Below are 24,281 nucleotides of genomic sequence, written 5' to 3'. Positions count from 1 at the left end.
CGCATGCTCTCTGCCCCTTTCTCTCTCTCTCCCTGCCCTTTTCTCTTGTTTCTCTTGCTCTCGAGCCTGATATCAGAAGAATGAGTGCTCCTGACACTGTGCGAGCGCTCAACTCAGGCCCAGAAACCAGGAGAAACCCACCCGACCCCCACACCTGCAACCTCTTGGGGCATTGGCTGCTAGTGTCCACACTGGTAGTGTCACCGGGTCTGACCCCGTGCCAGTCAGCAGGGCCTCACACATGCCATCTCTGGGCAGTTGAGGACTGACCCTACTTGGAATTCTCCTTCCCTCCTCCTGCCCAGAGGAGATGCCACACAAAACCCCAGAGGTGGAAAAGCTCAGGGACCATGACAGTGGCTTTGGCTGCCCCCTTTGACATTAGTCATCAAGACCTTCCTCAGTGCTTGTAGCAGACCAGGCCTAATGCAAGATTTGGGGCCAGTCTCCCCACGGAGAGCTTTTGATAGACAGTACTCGAGGACTTCTAACCCCTCTGTGACCTGCTGAACAGCGTGATTGCAGCAACCCTTGCCTTGAGCATGAAGGAAGGAGAACTGTGCTAGAGAGCTAAGTGCAGGGGGTGTGAACCAAGTGCCCAGAGAGCTGGAGGCCCGGGCCAGGGCCCAGACAGAAAGCACACAGGCCGGGCCGCAGCCGCCGCAGCCCAGGCAGGCAGCCTCAGTCCAGACGTGCCACAGCACCCTGTCCCTCGTCGCAGAGCCCAACCTCGGAACAGCGCTGGAATGAGGCAGACTTTTTCCTGTTTTCTCTTATTATTCCTATTAATTCATAATTAATAGGTTACTCTTATTTGTTTTATTATGATTTCTAAGTTTTTCCAGTATACTTCTGAGCCTCTAACTGATGCATCTCCAGGCCAGTTCGCCTGAGATTTAGGATGTGAGTTCAGAGCGAGGGTGAGGATTCCACCCCAACCCCAAACAGCCCGCAGAAGCTCAAAGGCTCGGAAGCACGTGCTCCAGCTCAGCGCCTTCGCCCGTGCACACGGTCCAGGGATGCTCCTCCCATGGAGTCCAGGCTGTCTTGTCACCCCTTCCGGTGGCTGCTGGTGCAAACCCGTGTCCGCCTGAGGCTGCTATGGCCAGCCCCAGATTGCTCCTTTCCTGATGGAACTCCCAAGTCATGACTCAGCCCTCAAATGTACATGACAATTGTGTTGTTTCCAGTTACAATTTCAGTGCAGCAGTTTTGTGTCCCTCCCTTTTTATTTTTGTCCAGACCCCCAGCATCTGTCCCTGATCCCAGCTCACAGAGTTTCTCAGGTTTCTCTGAGGAGCTGGCCAGGTGCCGATTTGTGGGGGTAAGGCGCGAGAGCCAAGAGGGGCCGGCCTCATGGGAGGCAGCGCTATAAAACCCCTTTCTGGGAGCGGCCATTTCTTTTTTCAGACTTCACACAGAGAGGCACACAAACACCCACAATTATTTCCTGCAACAAGAAAGGCTCTGAGCCCAATTCTCAGTGCCCCTCACGGAGCTTCCCTTGTGGGTTTCAGTGGTGTGTTTGGCCTCAAGCAAGAGTGGGAGGTCTCTTTGCAAGCATCACCATGGCCAGGGCCTCCTCTTCCACTCTCTTATTCTCAGTGTGCTTCTCAATATAAATCCCAGCCGCAGTCCCCTTCCCCGCACCCCCTCCCGCGGGCCCCTCGGCCTGGCCGGAAGGCCTGCCGTCCCGCCACAGCACCGACAGTGACAGCTGTCCAAGGGGCACATTTAGTATCAGGAGCAGATGAAAAGACCTGGGGATGTTTGGCCTTGAAGAGAAAAGGCTTGTAAAACCAGAGCAGTTGGCCCGAGTGAGGCAAAGGTCTGTCACATAGAGGAGGGAAGAGCTGGAACCAGGACCAGGGAGGAGAAATGACCAAAGATAAGACACATTTAATAGCTAGAATTGCTGCCTACAGAAGTGCTGGTCACCTGTGGCTGGACAGAGGGACATTCCTGCCCTTCTGACTCAGAGTCAGTGATCCTATGCTTCACTCCTTTCCTCTTCTCAGGCTGGAAACACCTGAAAAGCCCTAGGTGGGCTTTTCCTAGGCAATGGCTTAGAGCTTGTAGGAAGCAGGCACCGGGTGGGCAGCAATCAGCAGAGCAGGGGATGGGAAGGGCTTTGCGCTGGACACCTGAGTATGGCCTTTTTTGATACCCTGAATGTCACAGGTACTTTTCAAGTAAATGCTCCTATTTTGGACATCTACTTGCCCTTTGTCTTAGAGCCAGCCATTCTTCCTCTGACCCTACCTTGGCCTGTACACACACACACACACACACACACACACACACACACACACTTTCCCCTGATAAAACAGGAGCCCAAATCAAAGGATGGAAGTGGGTGCTCTGAGCCCCTGAGGTCCACCTAATGGAGGAGTGCCTTCCCCCTGAATGCAGAAGATGGCTCTGTTGGAACTCAGTAGCATCCTCACAGTATCTGAGCCAGGAGCAGTACCTTCTCTAAGACGAAGAATAGGATGGCTGGGGAAGGCGCTCAGCCTCCAGCAGACAGAGGAGCCCTTTGCTAGCGTGAACCATGGGAGCCACTCACGTCCGTTCCCTGGGGCCCCAGATCTTCACTGAGAGATAGGGCAGCACGCCCTCTAGGTAGCAGGCCTTTGGGAGAGATCTCCAACTAGATTCCCCTGCAGCCTTTTATATAATCTGCCCACTTCTAGAAACCATTGCAGGACACAGATGCCTGAGTCCCCTGTGACCCCCTGTGGCAAGAGATAAATGGAAAGAAATAGGTTGCAGGAGCTATTTTTGCCGATTTCCCCTGTGTTGGCTTTTGAATTGCTCTGCAGACATGCTGCCCTGGGCGCGCTCTGATCCAAAGGGGTAAACTGTATCCTGTGGACCAGGACTCTGTGCTCAGCCCCTCAGCCATCGGCTTTAAATGTTTCCGTCTGGTTGACGCTTTGTGACCCCTGGCCCTTCACAGCCCCTAACCTGGAAGTCCATTGCCCTTAACGTAAGTCAAGAAAATTGGAAAGGCTCTTTGTTGAGCACCTAGGATGGCTTTAAACTGAGCTCTGAGGGAGAGGTAATAATAGTCGAGTCCTATAACAATGCTCATCTTCCATGTGTCCCCTTTTGGTGTTCCAAGGGCTCTCACGTGGCTTTTGGTGTGTGGTATGGGCCTCAGAAAGGCAGGGGATCATGTGCTTTTCACAGATGCGGAGACTGAACTTCCCTCATGCAGAAAGAATCCAGAATTCAAGTCCAAGCTCTCTGGCCCCAGCACTCACACGGCACTTGTATCAGCAGGATAATTGTCCTAAATGATTTACACGGAATAACTGAAGCTTACAACCCTGCAGGGGAGATAACAATCCCCCCATTTCTCAGTTGAGGAAACTGAAACACAGACTAGTTCAGCCACTTGCCCAGGCCACACGAATATCATACAACAGCGCTGGGCTCTGTACCGCAGAGACTGCACCCTGTAACACAGCAGCTCGCAGCCCCCGGGACAGGGGCACAGCTCTGGCCCTGAAAGAACAGGCAGTCTAGAAGTAAGACAGTGGCACTGAGTTTAGAATATTTGGCACAGATCGGAAGCCCTGTTTGAGTTTAGGAAGTGGAGGGATGCTAGAACATCTCTCACCACGCAGGAGAGGACCACCTATCCCACCTGGCCTGAGACTGAGTGGCTGCCTGGGACCCCAGGCTTTCAGAACTGAACTGGGAAAGTCCTGGGAAGCCAGGACAGTTGTGACCCCACTGGGCATGCCCCATCTTCCCCCAAAGGCCTTGTGCCCAAGCCGGCCCTGAGGGAGGTGGAATTTGCAGAGGAGATTGGGAGACCTGGTTAGGACAGCATCAGCAAAGGGCCCCTCAGGGCTGGAGCCATGGCCACATGAGGAGGAAGAGCAGAAAATAAGAAAGGGATGGCGGCCTGATTTGGAAGGGCTTCAAAGATAGGATTAAAGATTCTGGAATTGCCTGGTGGGTAGAAGGAGGCATGGATATATCTGGGCTGCAGATTCTTGGTTGTGTAAATCAGTGGTCCCCAACCTTTTTTGGGCCACGGACGGGTTTAATGTCAGAAAATATTTTCACGGACTGGCCTTTAGGGTGGGACGGATAAATGTATCACGTGACCGAGACAAGCGTCAAGAGTGAGTTTTAGACTGATGTAACAGAGGGAATCTGGTCATTTTTTAAAAATAAAACATCATTCAGACTTAAATATAAATAAAACGGAAATAATGTAAGTTATTTATTCTTTCTCTGCGGACCGGTCCGCGGCCCGGGGGTTGGGGACCACTGGTGTAAATGGTTGCAGAATGCTTTTCTTAGCACTGTATCTCCTTCTTCGGTCCTGCCTGCCCTGGCCCTCTGTCACCTCACTGCTCTTCAGCGGGGCCCTTGGGTACCGTGGGAGGGGAGTAAGGGGTGCGGACGTCTCTGGAGTTTGGGCAGGTGCCACTCACGCTGATGCTTCTCTGTGCCTCTCTGCAGATGACTGCTTATGGAGCTTTCTTGCACAAGGGCTCCTTTTGCCGAAACTACTTCAACATCCTGGACCTGCTGGTGGTCAGCGTGTCCCTCATCTCCTTTGGCATCCAGTGAGTAGGGCCCCCTCCACCACAGTAGGTCGTTTAACTGGGAATGGGGGACCAACCAGACATAAAAACTCCAGAGGGCCTTCCTGCACCCCGCCGTGAGCCTGTGGTGTGAATGGGGGAGGCCTCTGACTTGTACAGCATGGTGGCTCTGATTTTTCTTCTGTCGTGTCATGTCCTCAATGGTGTCACACTTGTGGACCCAGCAAGAATCTGTCTACGTGTCCGGCTCTTCCCATGGCAGGTGGTGTCAGGCCCAGGTATAATGAGGAGAAAGCCTCCGGGCCTTCCTACCCTCTCATATGCGCCCAGTGCCCTTGGGTGCCCTCAGCTCCAAGGACATGCCACTGTCATGATCTGCCCTGATTTCTGGTCATCCTCCCTCCCTTTCTCTCACTTCTTTTGCTAGGCCAAGCACCTGGTAAAAGAAAGACAGAGAGCGAAAGAATTATTTTCAATCATGACTATACAGTGAAATGACCTACGTGGCTTTTAAAAATATGTTTGTCCCAGAGTGGTTTTTTGGGGGTTATTTTTTGGGGAGTTTTTTTGGGGGGGGGTTTTGTTTGTTTGTTTTTGGTCTGGGGTATAGCCAGGGCTGTAAGGTTTTAAAAAGCTCTCTAGGGTGTATGGTGGTACAACCAAGGCTGCAAACTCGCTTGGGTCTAAGAGACTCTGATCACAAGTTTCTCCCAGGTTTAACCAGACAATTATGCTAACCCTGCACTTCAACTTTCTAAGCACTTTCACATACACATTCTGCGGGGCTCCTGACACAAGCTTATGAGGTGGGCAGGGCACATGCTGTTATCCCCAGTTTATAGAGAGCAAAACTGAAGTTCAGGGCATTGTGAGACTTTCCCAAGGTCATACCAATGACAAAGAAAATGACCTTGGGTGTCCCCTCCAAGGGTGTTTTTATGGTCAGCATAGAAAGCATGAGAATGGGGGCTTTCTGAGTGAGACTCTCCCTCTGATTGTTAATTATATGACCCAAGACCATCTGTCTGTGAGCCTGCAGGTCTGGATTCTAATCCCATCCCTACCACAAAATCACTGCTTAACCTTGAACTGATAACTCTCCCCTTTAAACTGTACCTTTCCATCTGACCTTTAAATTCCTTCCATTGGGATTCAATGCAAACCAACCCCCTCCCTGATACTCAGATAGATAGGGACACCCTTTGGATCCTCTGCAGTAAATGCACCAGCTCCTTTCAAGCACATCGTCGTGACCACCTGAAGAATGAAGTTAGCACTTGCTGTTGTGTCATAAAGGACATTGTTTAAGTCCCAGGTTAGGTATAAGGCTCTCTGAAAGCTAGAAAGGATTATCTCAATCAGACGGTAGAGTGTGAGGGTTAGGATACGTCTCAGAGTTGCTCACAAGCTGGCATGGTGAATCAGGCTACCTGGGTGGGTGGATGACCCCTCCTGCCAAGGTGCCAGTGGGGGCTCATGCCCTCGTGCCTCCCTTCCAGTAAGGAACAATGATGGCCCAAGGCAGCTTCAAGTTCTTCTGTGGCCCTGGGGTCCAGGGGGTGTGAGACCTGTGTGTAGAACCCGTTACTTCAAGTCCTGACTGCTATGAACCAGAGCGTTGCACATATAAGGATACTGGGCCACTACCCAGGACACGTGTTAGAGATGAGCAGCCAAAATGTCTCCTGCCAGTGCCCTCCACCTCCTGCCACAGGCCTGAAGTGCCACCATTTGTGTTGTATTTCTTCCAGTGCAGTCATGTCCTTCTCAGGCATAACAATGAAGTTACCATTTATTCAGCTCATAGTATGTGCCAAGCACGTTGCTAGATGACTCATATGCTACTTCATCCTTGCAACAACCTTATGAAGTGATGACCATCTGATCTTACAGATGAAGATACTAGGGACCAGAAAAGTTAGGAAACTGACCCTCAGGGCTTTGTCTGGGGAATAGCAGGGCTGGATTTGATCTCAGGTCTGCGCTCCCAAAGCTGTCTCTTCAGTGACTCTTTGGCCCCTGAGGACCACATGGTATTGCTAGTGAGTTGTTTTTTGTATTACTCACTCACCCACAGGAAAGTCCAGGTGGCAGGAGCTGTTCCAGGTCCTCATGGGGTGGGAGCTGGGAATAGAGAAGGGTCCTGGGGTGAGAAAGCCCCTTTACATCTTTACAGGTTTGCCTGGAGATAGCCTGCCCGATACTCCTCACCGCAGAGACAGGAGAAGCTCACTCCCTGCCCTGCTTCTCTCTTCCAGGTCCAGTGCTATAAATGTTGTAAAGATTTTGAGAGTTCTGCGAGTACTCAGGCCCCTGAGAGCCATCAACAGAGCCAAGGGACTAAAGGTGAGGAGGGCGGGTCAGCGTGGGAGCGTCAACCCTGCGCGCTTCAACCGTTCTGATGACCGGCAGATGCTGGGCTGAGGTGGGAGGTCACGGTCAGGTCCTGTGGCTGCCCTGCTGGAGCTCGCCTCGCTCCTGCCTGCTTCTCCAGTCCTGCTTCAAGAACAGTGACAGGCTGCTGCCCAAAATTTAGACTCCTGAGCAAAACTTTGCAAAAAGGAGACCTACACACAAACCCAGTGCCCTTGCTGGCGACGAGGTCCCCATATTCCTACCCCTGCAAGTGGGAAGTTAGCAGCACTTTTGTCCCTGCAGTTACCTAGAGCCCATGAGGGCCTCTGCGTTCCACCGGGTTCCGTCACCTGTGACCCGGGGGGGGGGGGGGGGCTTTGCCCTCTGAGCCTGAGTCCCCTCACTGTGGTGGAAGGGCTGCCCGTGCTGCCTTCCCGGAGAGCAGGGCTTGGCCAAAGGAAGCTTGGGCTCCCGGCCTTTCTGGAAAGCACGTCCCCTCCTGCCTTGTTCCCCACTGCAGCATGTGGTTCAGTGTGTGTTCGTGGCCATCCGGACCATTGGGAACATAGTGATTGTCACCACACTACTTCAGTTCATGTTCGCCTGCATTGGAGTCCAGCTCTTCAAGGTAAGGTTCCTGCTCTCCCCTCTCCTCCTGTCTATGTTCCCGGGAAAGGGACCTGGCGGCTCAGCATGAAGAGGACCGTGGCCTGGGTCAGGCTTGGGCTGAAGCCACCGCAGCCCTGCAGTCAGCCTCCCGGACCAGGACCGTGGCCTGGGTCAGACTGGGGCTGAAGCCACCGCAGCCCTGCAGTCAGCCTCCCGGACCAGGACCGTGGCCTGGGTCAGACTGGGGCTGAAGCCATTGCAGCCCTGCAGTCAGCCTCCCGGACCAGGACCGTGGCCTGGGTCAGACTGGGGCTGAAGCCACCGCAGCCCTGCAGTCAGCCTCCCGGACCAGGACCGTGGCCTGGGTCAGACTGGGGCTGAAGCCATGGCAGCCCTGCAGTCAGCCTCCCGGACCAGGACCGTGGCCTGGGTCAGACTGGGGCTGAAGCCACCACAGCCCTGCAGTCAGCCTCCCAGACCAGGACCGTGGCCTGGGTCAGACTGGGGCTGAAGCCACCGCAGCCCTGCAGTCAGCCTCCCGGACCAGGACCGTGGCCTGGGTCAGACTGGGGCTGAAGCCACCACAGCCCTGCAGTCAGCCTCCCGGACCAGGACCGTGGCCTGGGTCAGACTGGGGCTGAAGCCACCACAGCCCTGCAGTCAGCCTCCCGGACCAGGACCGTGGCCTGGGTCAGACTGGGGCTGAAGCCACCGCAGCCCTGCAGTCAGCCTCCCGGACCAGGACCGTGGCCTGGGTCAGACTGGGGCTGAAGCCACCGCAGCCCTGCAGTCAGCCTCCCGGACCAGGACCGTGGCCTGGGTCAGACTGGGGCTGAAGCCACCGCAGCCCTGCAGTCAGCCTCCCGGACCAGGACCGTGGCCTGGGTCAGACTTGGGCTGAAGCCATGGCAGCCCTGCAGTCAGCCTCCCGGACCAGGACCGTGGCCTGGGTCAGACTGGGGCTGAAGCCACCGCAGCCCTGCAGTCAGCCTCCCGGACCAGGACCGTGGCCTGGGTCAGACTGGGGCTGAAGCCACCACAGCCCTGCAGTCAGCCTCCCGGACCAGGACCGTGGCCTGGGTCAGACTGGGGCTGAAGCCACCGCAGCCCTGCAGTCAGCCTCCCGGACCAGGACCGTGGCCTGGGTCAGACTGGGGCTGAAGCCACCGCAGCCCTGCAGTCAGCCTCCCGGACCAGGACCGTGGCCTGGGTCAGACTGGGGCTGAAGCCATCGCAGCCCTGCAGTCAGCCTCCCGGACCAGGACCGTGGCCTGGGTCAGTCTGGGGCTGAAGCCATCGCAGCCCTGCAGTCAGCCTCCCGGACCAGGACCGTGGCCTGGGTCAGGCTTGGGCTGAAGCCACCGCAGCCCTGCAGTCAGCCTCCCGGACCAGGACCGTCCCTGGGTCAGACTTGGGCTGAAGCCACCGCAGCCCTGCAGTCAGCCTCCCAGACCAGGACCGAGGCCTGGGTCAGACTTGGGCTGAAGCCATGGCAGCCCTGCAGTCAGCCTCCCGGACCAGGACTGTGGCCTGGGTCAGACTTGGGCTGAAGCCATCACAGCCCTGCAGTCAGCCTCCCGGACCAGAAAGGCAGGCCTGGAAGGAGGCGCTGCTCCACCGGGCGGAGACCTCTCGCCCTCTCAGTGCTGCTGGCCCTCAGGTCTCCCCTTCCGTCTAGTGGGGCAGACGACAGTCTCCTCTGCTCTGAAACCTCCACGTCAAATCAGGCATCTGCGCAAAACCTGCAGGGTTCCCTTTTCTAATTATTTTTACTTATTCATTTTAGAAAAGAGATTCAGACAGATAGATAGAGAGAGAGAGAGAGAGAGAGAAGGGGAGGCAGGAGCAGGAAGCATCAACTCCCATATGTGCCTTGACCAGGCAAGCCCAGGGTTTTGAACCGGCGACCTCAGCATTCCAGGTCGACGCTTGATCCACTGCGCCACCACAGGTTAGGCAGGGTTCCCATTTCTCACAGCACCAAGCAGACCCTTCTCCACCAGCGTTCAAAGCTCCGCCTCCAACCAGGCTCTCTCCTGCTTCCTGACAGTGCCCCTCCACTCCAGGGAGGCCGGCGTCCTTCGTGCCTGCTCTTTTTTGCTTCAGTCCTTTTGTTTCTGTTCTTCTCCCATGGGAAGCATTCTTCCCTGCCCTCTCCCACCCACCAGATAATAGCCTTTGACTCCCTCCCACCCAGGTCCTCTCTCCACATCCAGTTCCACCCCTCTCTTCCTCACAGGGCCTCCTCAGGGGTGCAGCACTCGGGGATTGCAGCTCCACTTGTGAATCCCAGTGGTCCCCGTGGCCTTGACTGCTTCATGCCTGGGTCTCGGGTCTTCCTTGCCAAAATTCTCCTCTTCTTGCACGTTTTATCTCAACTCCTTAGCACAGTGCAGGGCTATGGTGGTGATCATTTCTGATTGAGTCATTGGTAAGTGGACATCTCCAATCACTTTCTTCTTCTGCCTTCCAGGGGAAGCTTTACACCTGTTCGGATAGTTCCAAGCAGACTGAGGCAGATTGCAAGTGAGTACAGCTGGTGGGCAGCCGGTACCCAGGCTGGTTAACTCAGGGAGGGTTGAAACCAGGCATGAGCAGAGGCACAGCCCATTTCTTCTCAGACAGCAGTGGCAGCTGGACTTTTACCTGGGGATAATCTGGTCCCATGAACATAACATGTAACAGGCGCTACCCACCGATGCTCCTTCCAATGGCTAGAACTGGGGAGTTTACACGAGCTAGTCCCAGCCTACCCAGCATGCCAGGAGTCATTGGCAGATCAAGTGTGAAAGATGAGAGACCCAGAATGAGCTCTTCTTTCTCCTTTCTCAGGGGTAACTACATCACATACAAGGACGGGGAGGTTGACCACCCCATCATCCAGCCCCGCAGCTGGGAGAACAGCAAGTTTGACTTTGACAACGTTCTGGCAGCCATGATGGCTCTCTTCACTGTCTCCACCTTTGAGGGGTGGCCAGAGTGAGTATACAAATCAAGGCCTGTCCATCCTGATATTAGAGGCCGAGATAATTGTCTTCACACACAGTCTCCAAGTTTTATTGCTGCCCCACATTCCCTCCCAGGGGTCTTACTTACCTGAGTCCTCCCCAGGAAGTAGAGATGTGTTTCTAGAATGACTGGTAAGCCATCATCACTGCTGAAACACAGACTCTTCTTTTTCTAGGAGATGTCAATATTTCAGAAACTCCAGCCAAAAATGAGCTCCTTTTAAGCACTCCTCCCAACCTCTGAGTGAGCCCCAGTGATAGGGGTCCCTGTTTTTACCCTCATGACATCTGGGAGCAGGTTGTGGGGAGTTTCTCCAGTGTGGGCCCTGGAATCACCATGGGATACAGATGGCTATTCCCAACACGCACTCAGTGTGGGTGAAGATGGCGGAGAGCTCTCTGTTTTACTAGATTCTATGTCAGCCTCCTTAGAGAAAGCCATGTTGATATTTACAGTGGAGCCTGACCTGTGGTGGCGCAGTGGATAAAGCGTCGACCTGGAAATGCTGAGGTCGCCGGTTCGAAACCCTGGGCTTGCCTGGTCAAGGCACATATGGGAGTTGATGCTTCCAGCTCCTCCCCCCTTCTCTCTGTCTCTCCTCTCTCTCTCTCCCCTCTGTCTCTCCCTCTCCTCTCTAAAAAATGAATAAATAAATAAATAAAAAATTAAAAAAAAAATAAGATATTTACAGTGGAAAGTAAGAAACAGATGGAAGCCCGGGTCCAAATTTCTCTGCAGAGGCAGCGTTTCCATGCCCAGACCACCAGCTGCTCAGCCCCTACTCTGTCACCTGTCCCAGGCAGCTTGTAGTCCAGGGAGACTATCACTTAAAAGTCATGAAATTCTACATACTTATAAGTCAACAATAGCTCTTGGCTCTTAGGTAAGAATCACCATTATGACATGGTAAAATATAAATACTATCTTGTAGATAACAGATTACCGCACCAGCTAAGAAAGAGAGGGGAAGAGACAGCCCTGTCTGTGAGGAAGAACAAGCATGATGGACACCAAGCCCAGGCCCCAATGGGTGGCATTCACATGTCACCACCTGAGTGTAACTTCAAAATTGCTGATGATCTGAATGAGCCTGGGTCATTTGTTAGCTAGTATTTTTATCTAAGTGAATATTTGATCTCTGATAGATTTATTTTATGTTTTCTGAGTCTATGTCAGTTTGCAAAGTTCTTTGAATATTTACCAATATCTCCATTATTTGCAATCAGTGTCCATGATTCACGTGACATTAAAATAATTCTTGAAAATTTCAAAACACCTTTTTGTACATTATATCAAGTACCATGCCAGGCAGAAAAGTCAGGAATTGTTGTCTCCATTTTACATATGAGGAATCTGAGGCTCAAAAGAGGTTAAGAGATTTCCCCAAGGTCACAAGGCCAGTAAATGGCATAGCTGTGACTAGAACCAGATCTTTTTACTCCCAGCCTAGAGTTGCTTCCTGCACCCTTGAGCCCAGGGACCCCTGGGAGCAGCAGGGCCATCGTTCCGCAGAGCTGACACTGCTTCTCTGGTTCCCGCCGTGGGGCCTGTCTTCCCCTCCAGGCTGCTGTACCGCTCCATCGACTCCCACACGGAAGACAAGGGCCCCATCTACAACTACCGCGTGGAGATCTCCATCTTCTTCATCATCTACATCATCATCATTGCCTTCTTCATGATGAACATCTTCGTAGGCTTTGTCATCGTCACCTTCCAGGAGCAGGGGGAGCAGGAGTACAAGAACTGTGAGCTGGACAAGAACCAGGTAGCTTCCTCAGAAAGAAAGGGACAAAGTGGCAAGGGGGCAGCAGGGCCACATGACAAATGCCAGCAACAGGCCCCTTGCACTCCTCTGGGAGAGAGGCTGCAGTCAGGACAGAGGCCCACGTGGAGGCTCAGATCATCTCTCCTCCTACAGTGAAAATAGGGCTCCCAGTGTTTTGGAGGAAGCTGAGCAAAAGAAATGCAAATCCCAGATCTATCAGAGACATTCATCCCGCCAACAAATACAGTGTGTCCGTAAAGGCATGGTGCGCTTTTGACCGGTCACAGGAAAGCAACAAAAGTCGATAGAAATGTGAAATCTGCACCAAATAAAAGGAAAACCCTCCTAGTTTCTGTAGGATGATGTGGCAGCATGTGTGCATGCGCAGATGGTGACATAACATCGTGTATACAGTGAAGCAGCCCATGGCCATGCCAGTTGAGATGTGGACGGTACAGAGGAAAGTTCAGTGTGTTCTGTGGCTCGCTAAATTCGAATCCGTGACCAAAGTGCAACGTGAATATTGGCGCGTTTATAATGAAGCGCCACCACATAGGAATAACATTACTGGGTGGGATAAGCAGTTGAAGGAAACCGGCAGTTTGGTGGAGAAACCCCGTTCTGGTAAGCCATCAGTCAGTGACGAGTCTGTAGAGGCTACGGGATAGCCCACATCAAACTGCACTGAGTAGGTATGAAACTGGGAGGGTTTTCCTTTTATTTGGTGCAGATTTCACATTTCTATCATCTTTTGTTGCTGTGACCGGTCAAAAGTGCACCATGACTTTATGGACACACTGTAGTTTTTCAGGGTCTACATAAGGAGACTCTGTGACAGACTCCGGGAAAAAGTCCTGTGCCCTATGAAGGAGCAGACAGGTTAGAAAGCGCCCATGTGGGTTAACCCCGTTGATGAACAATGAGGGAGTGGGAGTTCTGGGATGGGGAAAAGCACAGCATTGGAAAGCCACTAGGAAATGGCTTCTCACATAAACCCAGAGCCTCGGCCTGAGGCGGGGTCAGGAAAAGGCTTGGGTAGGCATCTCTCTGTGAACCCTCAGCACCGTGGCCTGTTCTGTTGGCCTGAGAACAAGGGCTGGTGACTCCACGATGAGGAACGAAGCTGGTAGGCTGGACAGTAGTGTGTCGCTACTGAGGTGAGGTCCCCAGCTAGGTTCCCCTGCAGGGAGATTCTGTGGGGAGATACATCCCAGTGTGTGAGCGACTTCAGGTCTGCTTCTGGAAAGGAGCATGGCCCAGGACGCTCAGCTCTGCCCCAGCTAGGCCAGCAGGACCCCTCACGGATTTCCAATGTCTCGAGTTTAGACTCATCATTCCTGCTGCTGTGTGGACTTCGTGTTGGAAGTAAGACAGGAAAGAAAGAGGCCAGTTAGGAAGTGTAGGTGAGAGATGATTAGTTCTCATCTCCCACCAGGTCAGTGATAGGAGAGATGGAGAGAAAGGAGGAAGTAAGGCGGGTCAGGCTTAGAAGCGGGGCATGGAGGTTGTGGGTGGGAAAAGAGGCTGGGGGACTCCCCATCCTGACTTGGAAATGGGGGCGTCGTGCTGAGAAATGAGCTGGTTCTCTGCTGGAGTCCCAAGACCCTGGTTAGCCTGAGTTCTCCTTGCTCATCCGTGACCATGTCCGCTGATCCATGGATGTTGGTAAATAAGGAAGATTGATTTGGGATAAGAAAGAAAAAGTGAGGAGAGAAATGCCCCAAGGGGAGTCCGTAGCAGAGGAAATAAAATGTCAACTAAGTGTCCATAGTATACCGGGCATTACATGTTGGGGAAAAGGAGCTATGCACTCCCCAGCTAAGCTTGGTAAGGAGATTAAGTAGAGGAGATTCTGTCCTTGATTGAAGGAGTGGCAAGAACATTTTAAAAATGTTCAAATAATGCCTCAAACCTGTAAACAAGCTAGAGCAATGGATTATCCTCTGACTCCCAGAGAACCTGCCGTCCAGGCGTCGTGTCGTTCCGTTAACATCCGCCGCCCTCTGCCACCCTGCACAGACCGTGCAGGTCGCTAACCACACTCTCTCCCACTCCCGTCCTGCCACCTTCCGGCGGCCTCCCTCCCAGCGGCAGTGTGTGGAATATGCCCTCAAGGCCCGGCCCCTGCGGAGGTACATACCCAAGAACCAGCACCAGTACAAAGTCTGGTATGTGGTCAACTCCACCTACTTTGAATACCTGATGTTCGTCCTCATCCTGCTCAACACCATCTGCTTGGCCATGCAGGTTCGTCCTGGGCCCCGGTCCCGTGATGCCTGCGTGGGGGACGGTGCTGTGGGGGGAACTGGAGGGTAAAAGGGCACCGGCATGTCTGGTTTGTCACCTTCCTGGTGATGTTCTTTCTCAGGTACAAGCTCCTCTCTGGAGCCTTAATAAAGATTCAGTAGGCACCTAGCTTGAGAAAACGGCAAAGTAGAGGAAGTGGAGAACGGGGTAAGCTCGAGGTGTTCATCGCTGCCAATAAGGCGTGGCATGTGGAGGCTGGCTCTACAGGGAGGTCTTCAGGGAGGTCAGCTCATGCTACAGCCCCTCTGAGGACCAGGGTTCTCTGTGAAGTTGTCATAACCAGTCACGACGGGAACGCAGAACTCGGCCATCCTCCGCTTTCTGATGTGGCAGGGAAGGGAAGAACTTGTAAGGTTTCCAGAGCCCGCGTGAGCACCCCCGGAGATGTGGGTGGACCTCCAGGACTGGGTTCGAGGAAGAGCTGTGCTGAGACCAGGGTGGTGAGGAGCAGGGACGCCCCTGCCCGTTTTACCGGTTTCTCCTCTCCCCTCAGCACTACGGTCAGAGCTGCCTGTTTAAAATCGCCATGAACATCCTCAACATGCTCTTCACCGGTCTCTTCACTGTGGAGATGATTCTGAAGCTCATTGCCTTCAAACCCAAGGTAGGCCTCTGGGGAAGGCTGGTGCGCGGGTGCTGGGGCGATGGAGTACCGTATGGAAAGGAGGAGCGTGAGGGGCAGATGATCAGTGAAGGACCAGATCTTCTCTGATGATAGAGAAGCCCTCTAACTCCTAAACCTGCCAAGATTGGACCAGCTCAGTCCTTTGAGACAGGATCTTAGCTCATGGTCTGGACCATGGCAGAGGTGTGCAGGAAGCAGACTCCTCCCTGAGCTGAGCCTTCCCATCCTAGGGGAGGCAGGTGATCCTCTCTGTTACCCCAGTTCTCACTTTGTCTCTGACCCCCTCCCCAGTACATAATCTAGAAGAGACAGTGCCCACAGTGGCAAACCAAACCTCTCCAGGCCCAGCGCCCCAGATCCACCCAGGCCTCTGTGCTCACCTCCTCCCGTTCTTCAGCCACGCAGACCAACCTCATTGTGAGGAGCTCAGCAGGGTGCCTCTGCTTGGGCCCACGGGGGCCTCCTGTTCCTCTCCTCGGGAGGTTACGTCATTGCTCCCTTGGTCCTTCTGGTCTGGGAAGGACAATTACCTGCAAATGTCTGTGCCTTGCTTTTTGTAAGCAGCTCCTCAGAACCAGTTTGGAAGACAAGAGTAGAGCCCTGTGTGAATGAGGCGGGGTAGAGAAGGCTGGACTCCCTGTGACCTTGGATTATCTGCCCTCCGTAACCCTCCCCACCCTGTTGTCCTGAGTTAGGAGGAGCGGGCTGGTTTGAGCAGCACCTTGCATCTTCTATCCCTGAGGACCAGTCAGCATCCCTGGCTCCCACTGGCCTGGTTTTCCCACCACGGGCAGCTATTTCTGAAGGAGAGTGCAGAGCAAGTCAGCGCTGGCTCCCCAGGCCACCACAGCAGGAAAGAGTTGGGTCTGAGAGAATTGTACCATTGCTGACTTGAGAAAATATCTCTGGCTCTCTGAACCTTCTCTTCTCAGCCTTTGATAGTTTTCCCCAGATGCAATACAGATCATAGAAGGCGAAAAGGAGGAGTCCTTGGATGTCTATTCCAGTTTTATGCAAACTTTCACATGTCCCAGGACTCACTGGGGCAAGCGGGTGCCCCTGGGCTCTTGGACCCACGTTCACTGACTAGCTATCCATCATCTTCTTTGAATTCACACTCAACTAACATTTCTTGAAAACCTACCGTTTGCTCCGCATACCTCATTGCATGTAATTCCTCAAAATGCCCCTATACGATAGGTTTTTGCACCCCACTGTAGGGAAGAGGGAAGTGAAGTCCAGAGCAATGGAGTATAACGACACCAGTTCTCAGCGGCAGGACCGGGAGCAGGGTCTACACCTCCGACTCAGGGTCAGTGTGTTTCCACACCAACCTGTCCGCATCTGTCCACATCACGTGTTCTATGGGGTACTTTTCAGAAAGAGGAAAGCAGCCTTTGGTGTACTTCAAAGATAGGACAGACAATATTCTTTTTCTTTTTTTCTTTTTTTCTTTTTCTGAAGCTAGAAACGAGGAGAGACAGCCAGACAGACTCTCGCATGCGCCCGACCGGGGTCCACCCGGCACGCCCACCAGGGGCGAAGTTCTGCCCACCAGGGGGCGATGCGCTGCCCCTCCGGGGCGTCGCTCTGCCACGACCAGAGCCACTCTAGCGCCCGGGGCAGAGGTCAAGGAGCCATCCCCAGCACCTGGGCCATCTTTGCTCCAATGGAGCCTTGGCTGCAGGAGGGGAAGAGAGAGACAGAGAGGAAGGAGGGGGTGGGGGTGGAGAAGCAAATGGGCGCTTCTCCTATGTGCCCTGGCCAGGAATCGAACCCGGGTCCCCTGCATGCCAGGCCAACGCTCTACCGCTGAGCCAACCGGCCAGGGCCAGGACAGACAATATTCTTAAAATGCCGAATCTTCTTCTCACTCAAGAAATGCCTAAGGACTTGAGCTAATTTTCAGAGAATAAGGGTCCTGATGAAGGTCATTTGTGCTAAGAATGGTGTTTTCTCATCAACTCTAGGGCAGTGTTTTATAGTCTTTTTCACTTTCCCTTCCATGCCCAGTCCCATTGACGGGCATAAATTTTGGTCCAGGCCTAGAGAATGTCCCTGGCCACCTTCTGTAGGGCCCACAGTACCTCTGCCCACCGGTGGCCCAGGAGTTCCGACAGGGTCACAGCTCACAGTAATGTGACTGGGTGAGGCTAGAAATGCAGGATCATTGCCAAGTTGAGCTTCAATCTCAGGTGACAGCCTCTAGGAAGAGAAACTGGCATCATTTTTACTTAGTTTCATATGGTTTAAATATATCAAAGCCTTAAGTCACTTCACAATTGACTTTGATGTGTTTCTGACGACATCTGACACAGTGTGCAGAGCCCTGCGCTGCACTTCCTAAAGCATGTCTCGTGAGGGCAGGGGATGTATTAAGCAAACCTGCCCTGGGGCGCAAATGGCACTGACTTATGCAGGGGCCTCCACCTGAAAGGCACACTACCTGAATGAACCTTGCACATCTCCAAAAAAGACAGCTTCCCAGAGACTAGCCAGGTGTCGTGGTCTAAGCCAGAAAGTGCCTGCAGGTCTTCTCAACCCTTAGTTTTCTCTTGTGAGAAAACGGGAAAATAAGATAGACTTTTCCTAGAGAAAGGGAACCACTCTAAGGCCATTTGCACCCCAGCCACCAGGGCCTGATTGTGGTGGAAAGAAAGGAAACAGACCTTTTCTATGGAAACCTCTGTGGTGACTTCTGGCAGTAGAGGGGGTGGGTCACTGGTTTGGCCGGCCAGGAAGGCTGGCCAGGCGCGAGGAGCGTTGGGAAAGCAGGGCTCCCTGGGTTCTTACTAAGCAATGTTCTCCATTTCGGAATAGGCTCCAGGAAAAGTACTTCCAAGAGCTTTAGGCAGAAAACCAAACCAGAAACTACTTAAAGCCCTGATAGAAACATCTAGCTCAGGGGTCCCCAAACTACGGCCCGCGGGCCACATGCGGCCCCCTGAGGCCATTTATCCGGCCCCCGCCGCACTTCTGGAAGGGGCACCTCTTTCATTGGCGGTCAGTGAGAGGAGCATAGTTCCCATTGAAATACTGGTCAGTTTGTTGATTTAAATTTACTTGTTCTTTATTTTAAATATTGTATTTGTTCCCGTTTTGGTTTTTTTACTTTAAAATAAGATATGTGCAGTGTGCATAGGGATTTGTTCATAGTTTTTTTTCATAGTCCGGCCCTCCAATGATCTGAGGGACAGTGAACTGGCCCCCTGTGTAAAAAGTTTGGGGACCCCTGATCTAGCTGAATGTGGCCCAAGAACCAGGGCTCCGACAGTGGCCTAAAATACAGAGCAGCTCTCCTATATTCCTGTTACCGGAGTTCTGTTGGTACCTTGTAACTCAGTGGCGTGACTGCATGTGTGATGTGCATGGGTCTGCACACAGTCAACACAGGTTGTAAGCATTGGCTGTAGAAGAACAAGTAGGCAGCAAGGATATCAAAGATTGACATTAGTCACAGCCTGGGATAAGTTATATAAAGTTGCCACTACTCGACTTTGCTTCTCTGTCCTTTTTGTCTCTGTGGTGGGTTGGTCGGTGGGTTGGGTGGATGGGTGGGTGGTCAGTCTGTACTCCTGCCTTCATCCTTTCATTGTCTTCCTGGAGATTCATGTTCCCAAATTCTTCATTTCTACCTGTTCTCACCATGCTATGGAAAATGAATTTAGTCACGTAATTCTCTTCCTCAAATTCAACTGGCTCACTCCTTAAATTCACACTCTGTTACACACACACACACACACACACACACACACACACACACACACACACAAAGTATGGGTGAATATAAACCAGTTTAGAGCAATTCTGTCCCCCACCATAACCTCAGGGATCTGAGTCTGACGATGTCTGAAAGAGAGAGACATTACAGTAAGATGGATGTGAACACCTAATAGCACAACAGGAAATCCCTTCTTGAGAATAAAAGCAATGCTTGAGAGATAAGCAGATAGCACCTGGGTCTCGCTTGATTGGGCAAGACCAAGTTGGTCAGCATGCAAACTTCTGGTTAGAATGGTCTGAAAATAACTAAATTGCTGGGTTGTCTTCCTATTGTGAACTGAAACTTATCAGAAGAGATGGAAAAATATTTTCAAGATACTCTGTATGATAAGCCCTGAAAAATATCCAATGCCTAAGAATAAATCTAACAAAGAAAAATATCTCAGATATCTACAGAGAAAAACTATAAAATTTCATAAAGAGGAATTAAAGACTACTTAGTGAATGGAGAGATAGATCATGTACATGAACTGGAAAACCTAATATTATAAAGATATCGTGTCTCTTCAAACTGACCCATAGACAATACAATCCTGATTAAAACTCCAGGGTAAGAATGGCAGGAGAAAAGGGACCTACCCAGCAGGACGTTTATGGCCAACAGGTTGACCCTGGGTAGCTGGTTCAAAAGCTTCACCACAGTTGGGCAGCTCTGACCTCGGGAGGGACAGAAACCTATTTCCCAAAGCGATGCCAGTCACAGACGCTCCACGGTCAGCACAGGTTTCAGTACCGGGACGGATGCTGTGACATAGGTGCCTGGGATTTGCTGTTGACGACGGCTCAGCAAGGGGGACGGATGAGAAGCAGCGGAGGATGGAGCTCTGCCTTCTCCTCTTCATTAGAAGTCCGTCTGCCCTGGAAAGGAGGAGCTCACCCAACAAAAGATTTCTAACTGCTCTCCTCCTCCCATAGACTTGCCCATGGATCATGGAGGGGGGAGGGGCAGGGGCTGCTATTTCTGAGACTGCCCTCATTCCTTTTGTCCACTGCCTGCTCATGGAGAATACTGTGCTCACTACCTCCTGGTCCTCCCCCAGGGAGGAGAGCCTGGAGTGATTTGACCTTGGCAGCTCTCTGCCTTCAAGGCCTTGGTCTCTCTTTTCAGCTTCTTCCAGCCTGAGAATAGTCCAGAGAGATAACCAGCCCCAGGGTACAGACACACTGAGCTTGCCAGCAGCAGCATTCACAAATAATGAGGAACTGAAGCCTGGGGCTCACTTCCACGTTGCAGGACAAACTAGGGCCCAAAGACATTTCGGACCCAGGGGGTGAAATGAGGCCTCCCGACTAGCACTTTCTAGTGGAACTTTCTGCAGTAATTAAAATGTCCCATGTGCACTGTCTATGAGATAGGCACTGGCCTCCTGTGCCTAAGGGAGCCCTTAAAATGTGGCTGGGGCAGCAGAGGGATTGGTTTTTAACTTTTAAGGACTTGATTAACTTACATTTCTCCAGAGGCAAGCAGCCACCAGCCCCTGCGCAGGCACGCAGAGCAGCACGGCTCCAGGCGGCCGCCTCCTCGGGGCATTTTCAGTTCCTGCTGCCCTGTCTGTCCTGCTTCCTCAGGCTGAAGGGTTTAGCTCATCCTCCCCTCCTCTCTCTGCAGCTGGTGATTTTCTACCAGGGATCAGCTCACAGGAGGGAAAGCCCTCTTGACAGGGTGAGACAGCTGCTTGCCAGTCCCCCGTGTGACTTTTCTCCTGAGCCAGTGGTTCTCCCAGTCATCCCCATGTCCCCCTGCTGTCTTGTCAGCTGCAAGTGCTGACTCCTCCCCTGCAGCCCCTTTCCACCCAGTTCCTGACCTGGCCCTGAGGAAGGTGTGGTTTGGAGGGGTGTGGTCTGGCGGGGTGTTGCTGCTGTGGCCGAAGGGAGGGTGTGACCCTGGTGAGCACAGACTTTTGACTAGGGTTCCAGATTAGCATTTTAGTGCCTTAGTGAAACTCAAATCTGTATGCCTTAGCCCCTGCATGGTTCTCATCGATGCTTCCCCAGGATGCAGACTCTGTGCTTGCACCCCCAGCCGCTGGACAGAGACCTGCTGCCTCATGTTTTTGACACTACTTCCAAAGCAGCCCCCTGATTTCCATCTGCATCGTCCCCCTGCACCTGGTCCTTGCCCTGACCTGCCCGCTGGCCGCCACTGCTAGGGGTCCAGCCCACCTCACAGCAAGCCATCTAAATTGTCTGGGATTGTGACTCCTCCCACCTGCCCCCAGATGTGCAGGATTTGGCCAACATTTTATATTGTCTACTGACAGGCACCCTATTTTCTCAGCTTTCTGGTTGTTGTTGTTTTGTTTTGTTTTGTTTTGTTTTTACAGAGAGAGAGTCAGAGAGAGGGATAGACAGACAGGAACGGAGAGATAAGAAGCATCAATCATTAGTTTTTCGTTGCGCATTGCGACACCTTAGTTGTTCATTGATTGCTTTCTCACATGTGCCTTGACCGTGGGCCTTCAGCAGACCGAGTAACCCCTTGCTGGAGCCAGCGACCTAGGGTCCAAAGTGGTGAGCTTTGCTCAAACCAGATGAGCCTGCGCTCAAGCTGGCGACCTCGGGGTCTCGAACCTGGGTCCTCGGCATCCCAGTCCAACACTCTATCCACTGCGCTACCACCTGGTCAGGCAGCTTTCTGGTTTTGATTAACTTCCAAAATCAGATGTGCCCTCGGTCCCCAATGAAGGCCAGTGGGGGCCATACCAAGGATAGGCTCCGAAAAATTGCCTACTCTACAGAAACAGAGGCACAAGAGAAAGGGGCACGTGAACCTCTGTCAGACAAGCCACTGTTCCGCATAGGAGGGAGGTCTGGCAACAGCCACCAGAGTGAGCCTGAAGGGCCCTGGGCGGGCTGGGCGGATGCAGTGAGAAGAATGGCAGGACCAGAGTCCTCTACATGCCACCAGTGCAGCACCGGAGGGGCCAGAAGACCTGCAGACCAGATTCCACAGGCCCGGCCTCCCCCTGCATGGGCGGCAGAGACGCCGCTCCACCCACTCCTCCTAGAGCTACTGAGAGTTTTCGTTAGAGCCCAGTAAAGGGCAGCAGAGGAAAGGAGAAAGCGAGCTGGCGAGCAGAGAGGGATGCTCTGGAGTCATTGCCGCTCCTTGAAAGCTGAAAATTTTTAGAAACTTGGTGCCATTTTCTCCAGATAATTACATTGCCTGCTAAGATCTACTTTCTCTCCAGCTGTACCTCTGGTTTTCACTGTACCATTCACCAATAATCCGCTCTTGTAACAAAATTTTCAGTTAGCTATATATTTCTGCATGATACAATTGTTCTGTGAGGCTTTACATTTTTAACAAAGCAAATTTTACTCCATTTCTTTGCTCAAACATCTACTGCCCCAGATTGCACAGAGAGAGAATTCTGGCAGCCTGAAAACCAGGAACCTAGCCCCCCCCCCCTCAGCATCTCCTTGAATGCATTGGGGGTAGGCAGGTAGAGCATATGCTCCCTATATGCACTGTTCTCCTGCACCTCAGTTTCTCCGTCAAGTGGCTTACCGGACTGTGGTGAGACCGAGTGAGCTCATACCTGCCTTAGTCCACCCAGACTGCTATAACAAACACCACAGCCAGGTTAACATATAAACAACAAAATTTATTTTCTCACAGTTCTAGAAGCAGGAAGTCCAAGATCAAGGCTCCAGCATGGTTGCATTCTCTCCTCTAGATTCATAGCCAGTACCTTCTTGCTGGTCCTCACGTGGCAGAAGGGGTGAGAGGAATTTCTGTGGAATCTCTTTTGTAAGAACAATAATCCCGTTCTTGAAAGTGTTACTCTCATGAAGTGATCACCTCCCAAGTTGCCCACCTCCTAACCCCACTGGGCATCAGGACTCCAGCTTGTGAATATGGTGGTGGGGGGATACATATTCAGACAGGGCACAACAGTATCTGAAAAGTCACCAAGGCTCCTAAAGAGACTGCCCCAGATGGACCAAGTGTCATGCAAGGTCCCTCAGCCCCGGGGAGCTCGTGACCAGCTCTCTGACTCAGCACAGAAGGAACTCTACCTTCTGCCTTACGATGTCCCTCTTGTTCATTTCCATTTTAAATTGGGCACTTTTGCAATTCTTGTCTTCAGTCAGCTCGCACCCTGAGCTCATGTCTTCTGCCCCTTCCTCCAGATGTCTGCCCCACACTGTAATATAATCTCAAGCCTCGTCTTCATGCATCCTTGATGTTTGGTTTCATTAACACACAGTGTGAACTGTGCTGCTGATGTCTAAAACTACCGCCCTTTCCTGTGACCAGTGCCACCCATCGTTGGGCTTCACAAGCTGTAAGCCCCGTTTTCCATCATTACCTCTCTTTGTCTGTCTCTAGTTCTCCTCGGTCTTTATACTGTTTATTTCAAGACCTCTTTGCCTGCATGCTGTTTGCCCAGTGTTTTGCGGCAGCCTAGTTAACCAAAAACCCACACACACCATGTGGAGCTTCCAACATACCAGGCAGTGTGCTTGGTGCCAGGGACACAGTGGTGACTACAGGCAGGCGGTGAGCCCTAGACTTGTCAGTTTGCGTAACTCCGGCCCACCCTTGGATCTTGTAGAGCCCCCAGTTCACCACCTCATTCATCCCTAGAACACCTGCTATTCCTACTTAAGAAGAAGTGATAAGTGAACCCATTAACCAGTTTTGAATCCATTCCCAGAACTAAGTAACACTCAGAAACAAGGAGGGAAAGAGGTAATATCTGTTGTGTGTGAAGAATCAGCCATTTTCATTTATTATCCTAGTCCATAAGACAAGTAAAATGGTCTTTAGGAAACGGAAGTTCGGAGAAAAAAACTATTGTGTGTCCAAAATCAAAGAGCCAGTTTTTGTTGTCATTGTTGTGATTTTTGGGGGAGATTTTGATCCAAAATCAAGCTCTCTTAACTACACTCCCATTGAAATGAACAACGTGAACAAGCTAAGGTGTTGCTCTGCACTGACTGGGTCCTCAGCAAGTAGGAGCAAATCAAATGCAAAATGAAAGCAAGCCATTCTCAAATAACAACTCTGTGACATGAATAATAGTCACTCCATTTCTATGCCCTTCGCCTCCTCTGAGGCCCCCTGTCTCTACCTCCCTCTCCTCCACCTGTATATTCCCCTGGAATGGTCTGTTCATTTTGAATTTCCTTTCCCAATCTAAATGGACAGGAACTTTAAAAAGATGGGAAAGTCACCTGAGAGGTGGGCTCAGGACAGAGAAACAATAACCTAGCATACCCTGCTGTGCACGTGCTTGCGCGCACGCATGGA

General features: G+C 52.2%; 1 protein-coding gene across 12 annotated transcripts in view; it reads left to right on the top strand.

The window, feature by feature from the left end:
* The window catches only part of CACNA1C (calcium voltage-gated channel subunit alpha1 C), a 786,403-nt gene that overhangs the window by 659,529 nt on the left and 102,593 nt on the right, over positions 1-24,281 (top strand). For all 12 annotated transcript variants that reach the window (XM_066258219.1, XM_066258227.1, XM_066258220.1 and 9 more), the window contains 8 exons: positions 4,483-4,589; positions 6,827-6,914; positions 7,444-7,551; positions 10,006-10,058; positions 10,365-10,511; positions 12,105-12,306; positions 14,395-14,553; positions 15,107-15,217. In XM_066258219.1, the coding sequence (XP_066114316.1) occupies positions 4,483-4,589; positions 6,827-6,914; positions 7,444-7,551; positions 10,006-10,058; positions 10,365-10,511; positions 12,105-12,306; positions 14,395-14,553; positions 15,107-15,217 (975 nt within the window). The remainder of the gene's footprint in view (positions 1-4,482; positions 4,590-6,826; positions 6,915-7,443; positions 7,552-10,005; positions 10,059-10,364; positions 10,512-12,104; positions 12,307-14,394; positions 14,554-15,106; positions 15,218-24,281) is intronic.

Source organism: Saccopteryx bilineata, chromosome 2 (assembly GCF_036850765.1).
Source record: "Saccopteryx bilineata isolate mSacBil1 chromosome 2, mSacBil1_pri_phased_curated, whole genome shotgun sequence".
Classification (NCBI taxonomy): Eukaryota; Metazoa; Chordata; class Mammalia; order Chiroptera; family Emballonuridae; genus Saccopteryx; species Saccopteryx bilineata.
This window is presented reverse-complemented; position numbering and strand designations above follow the sequence as displayed.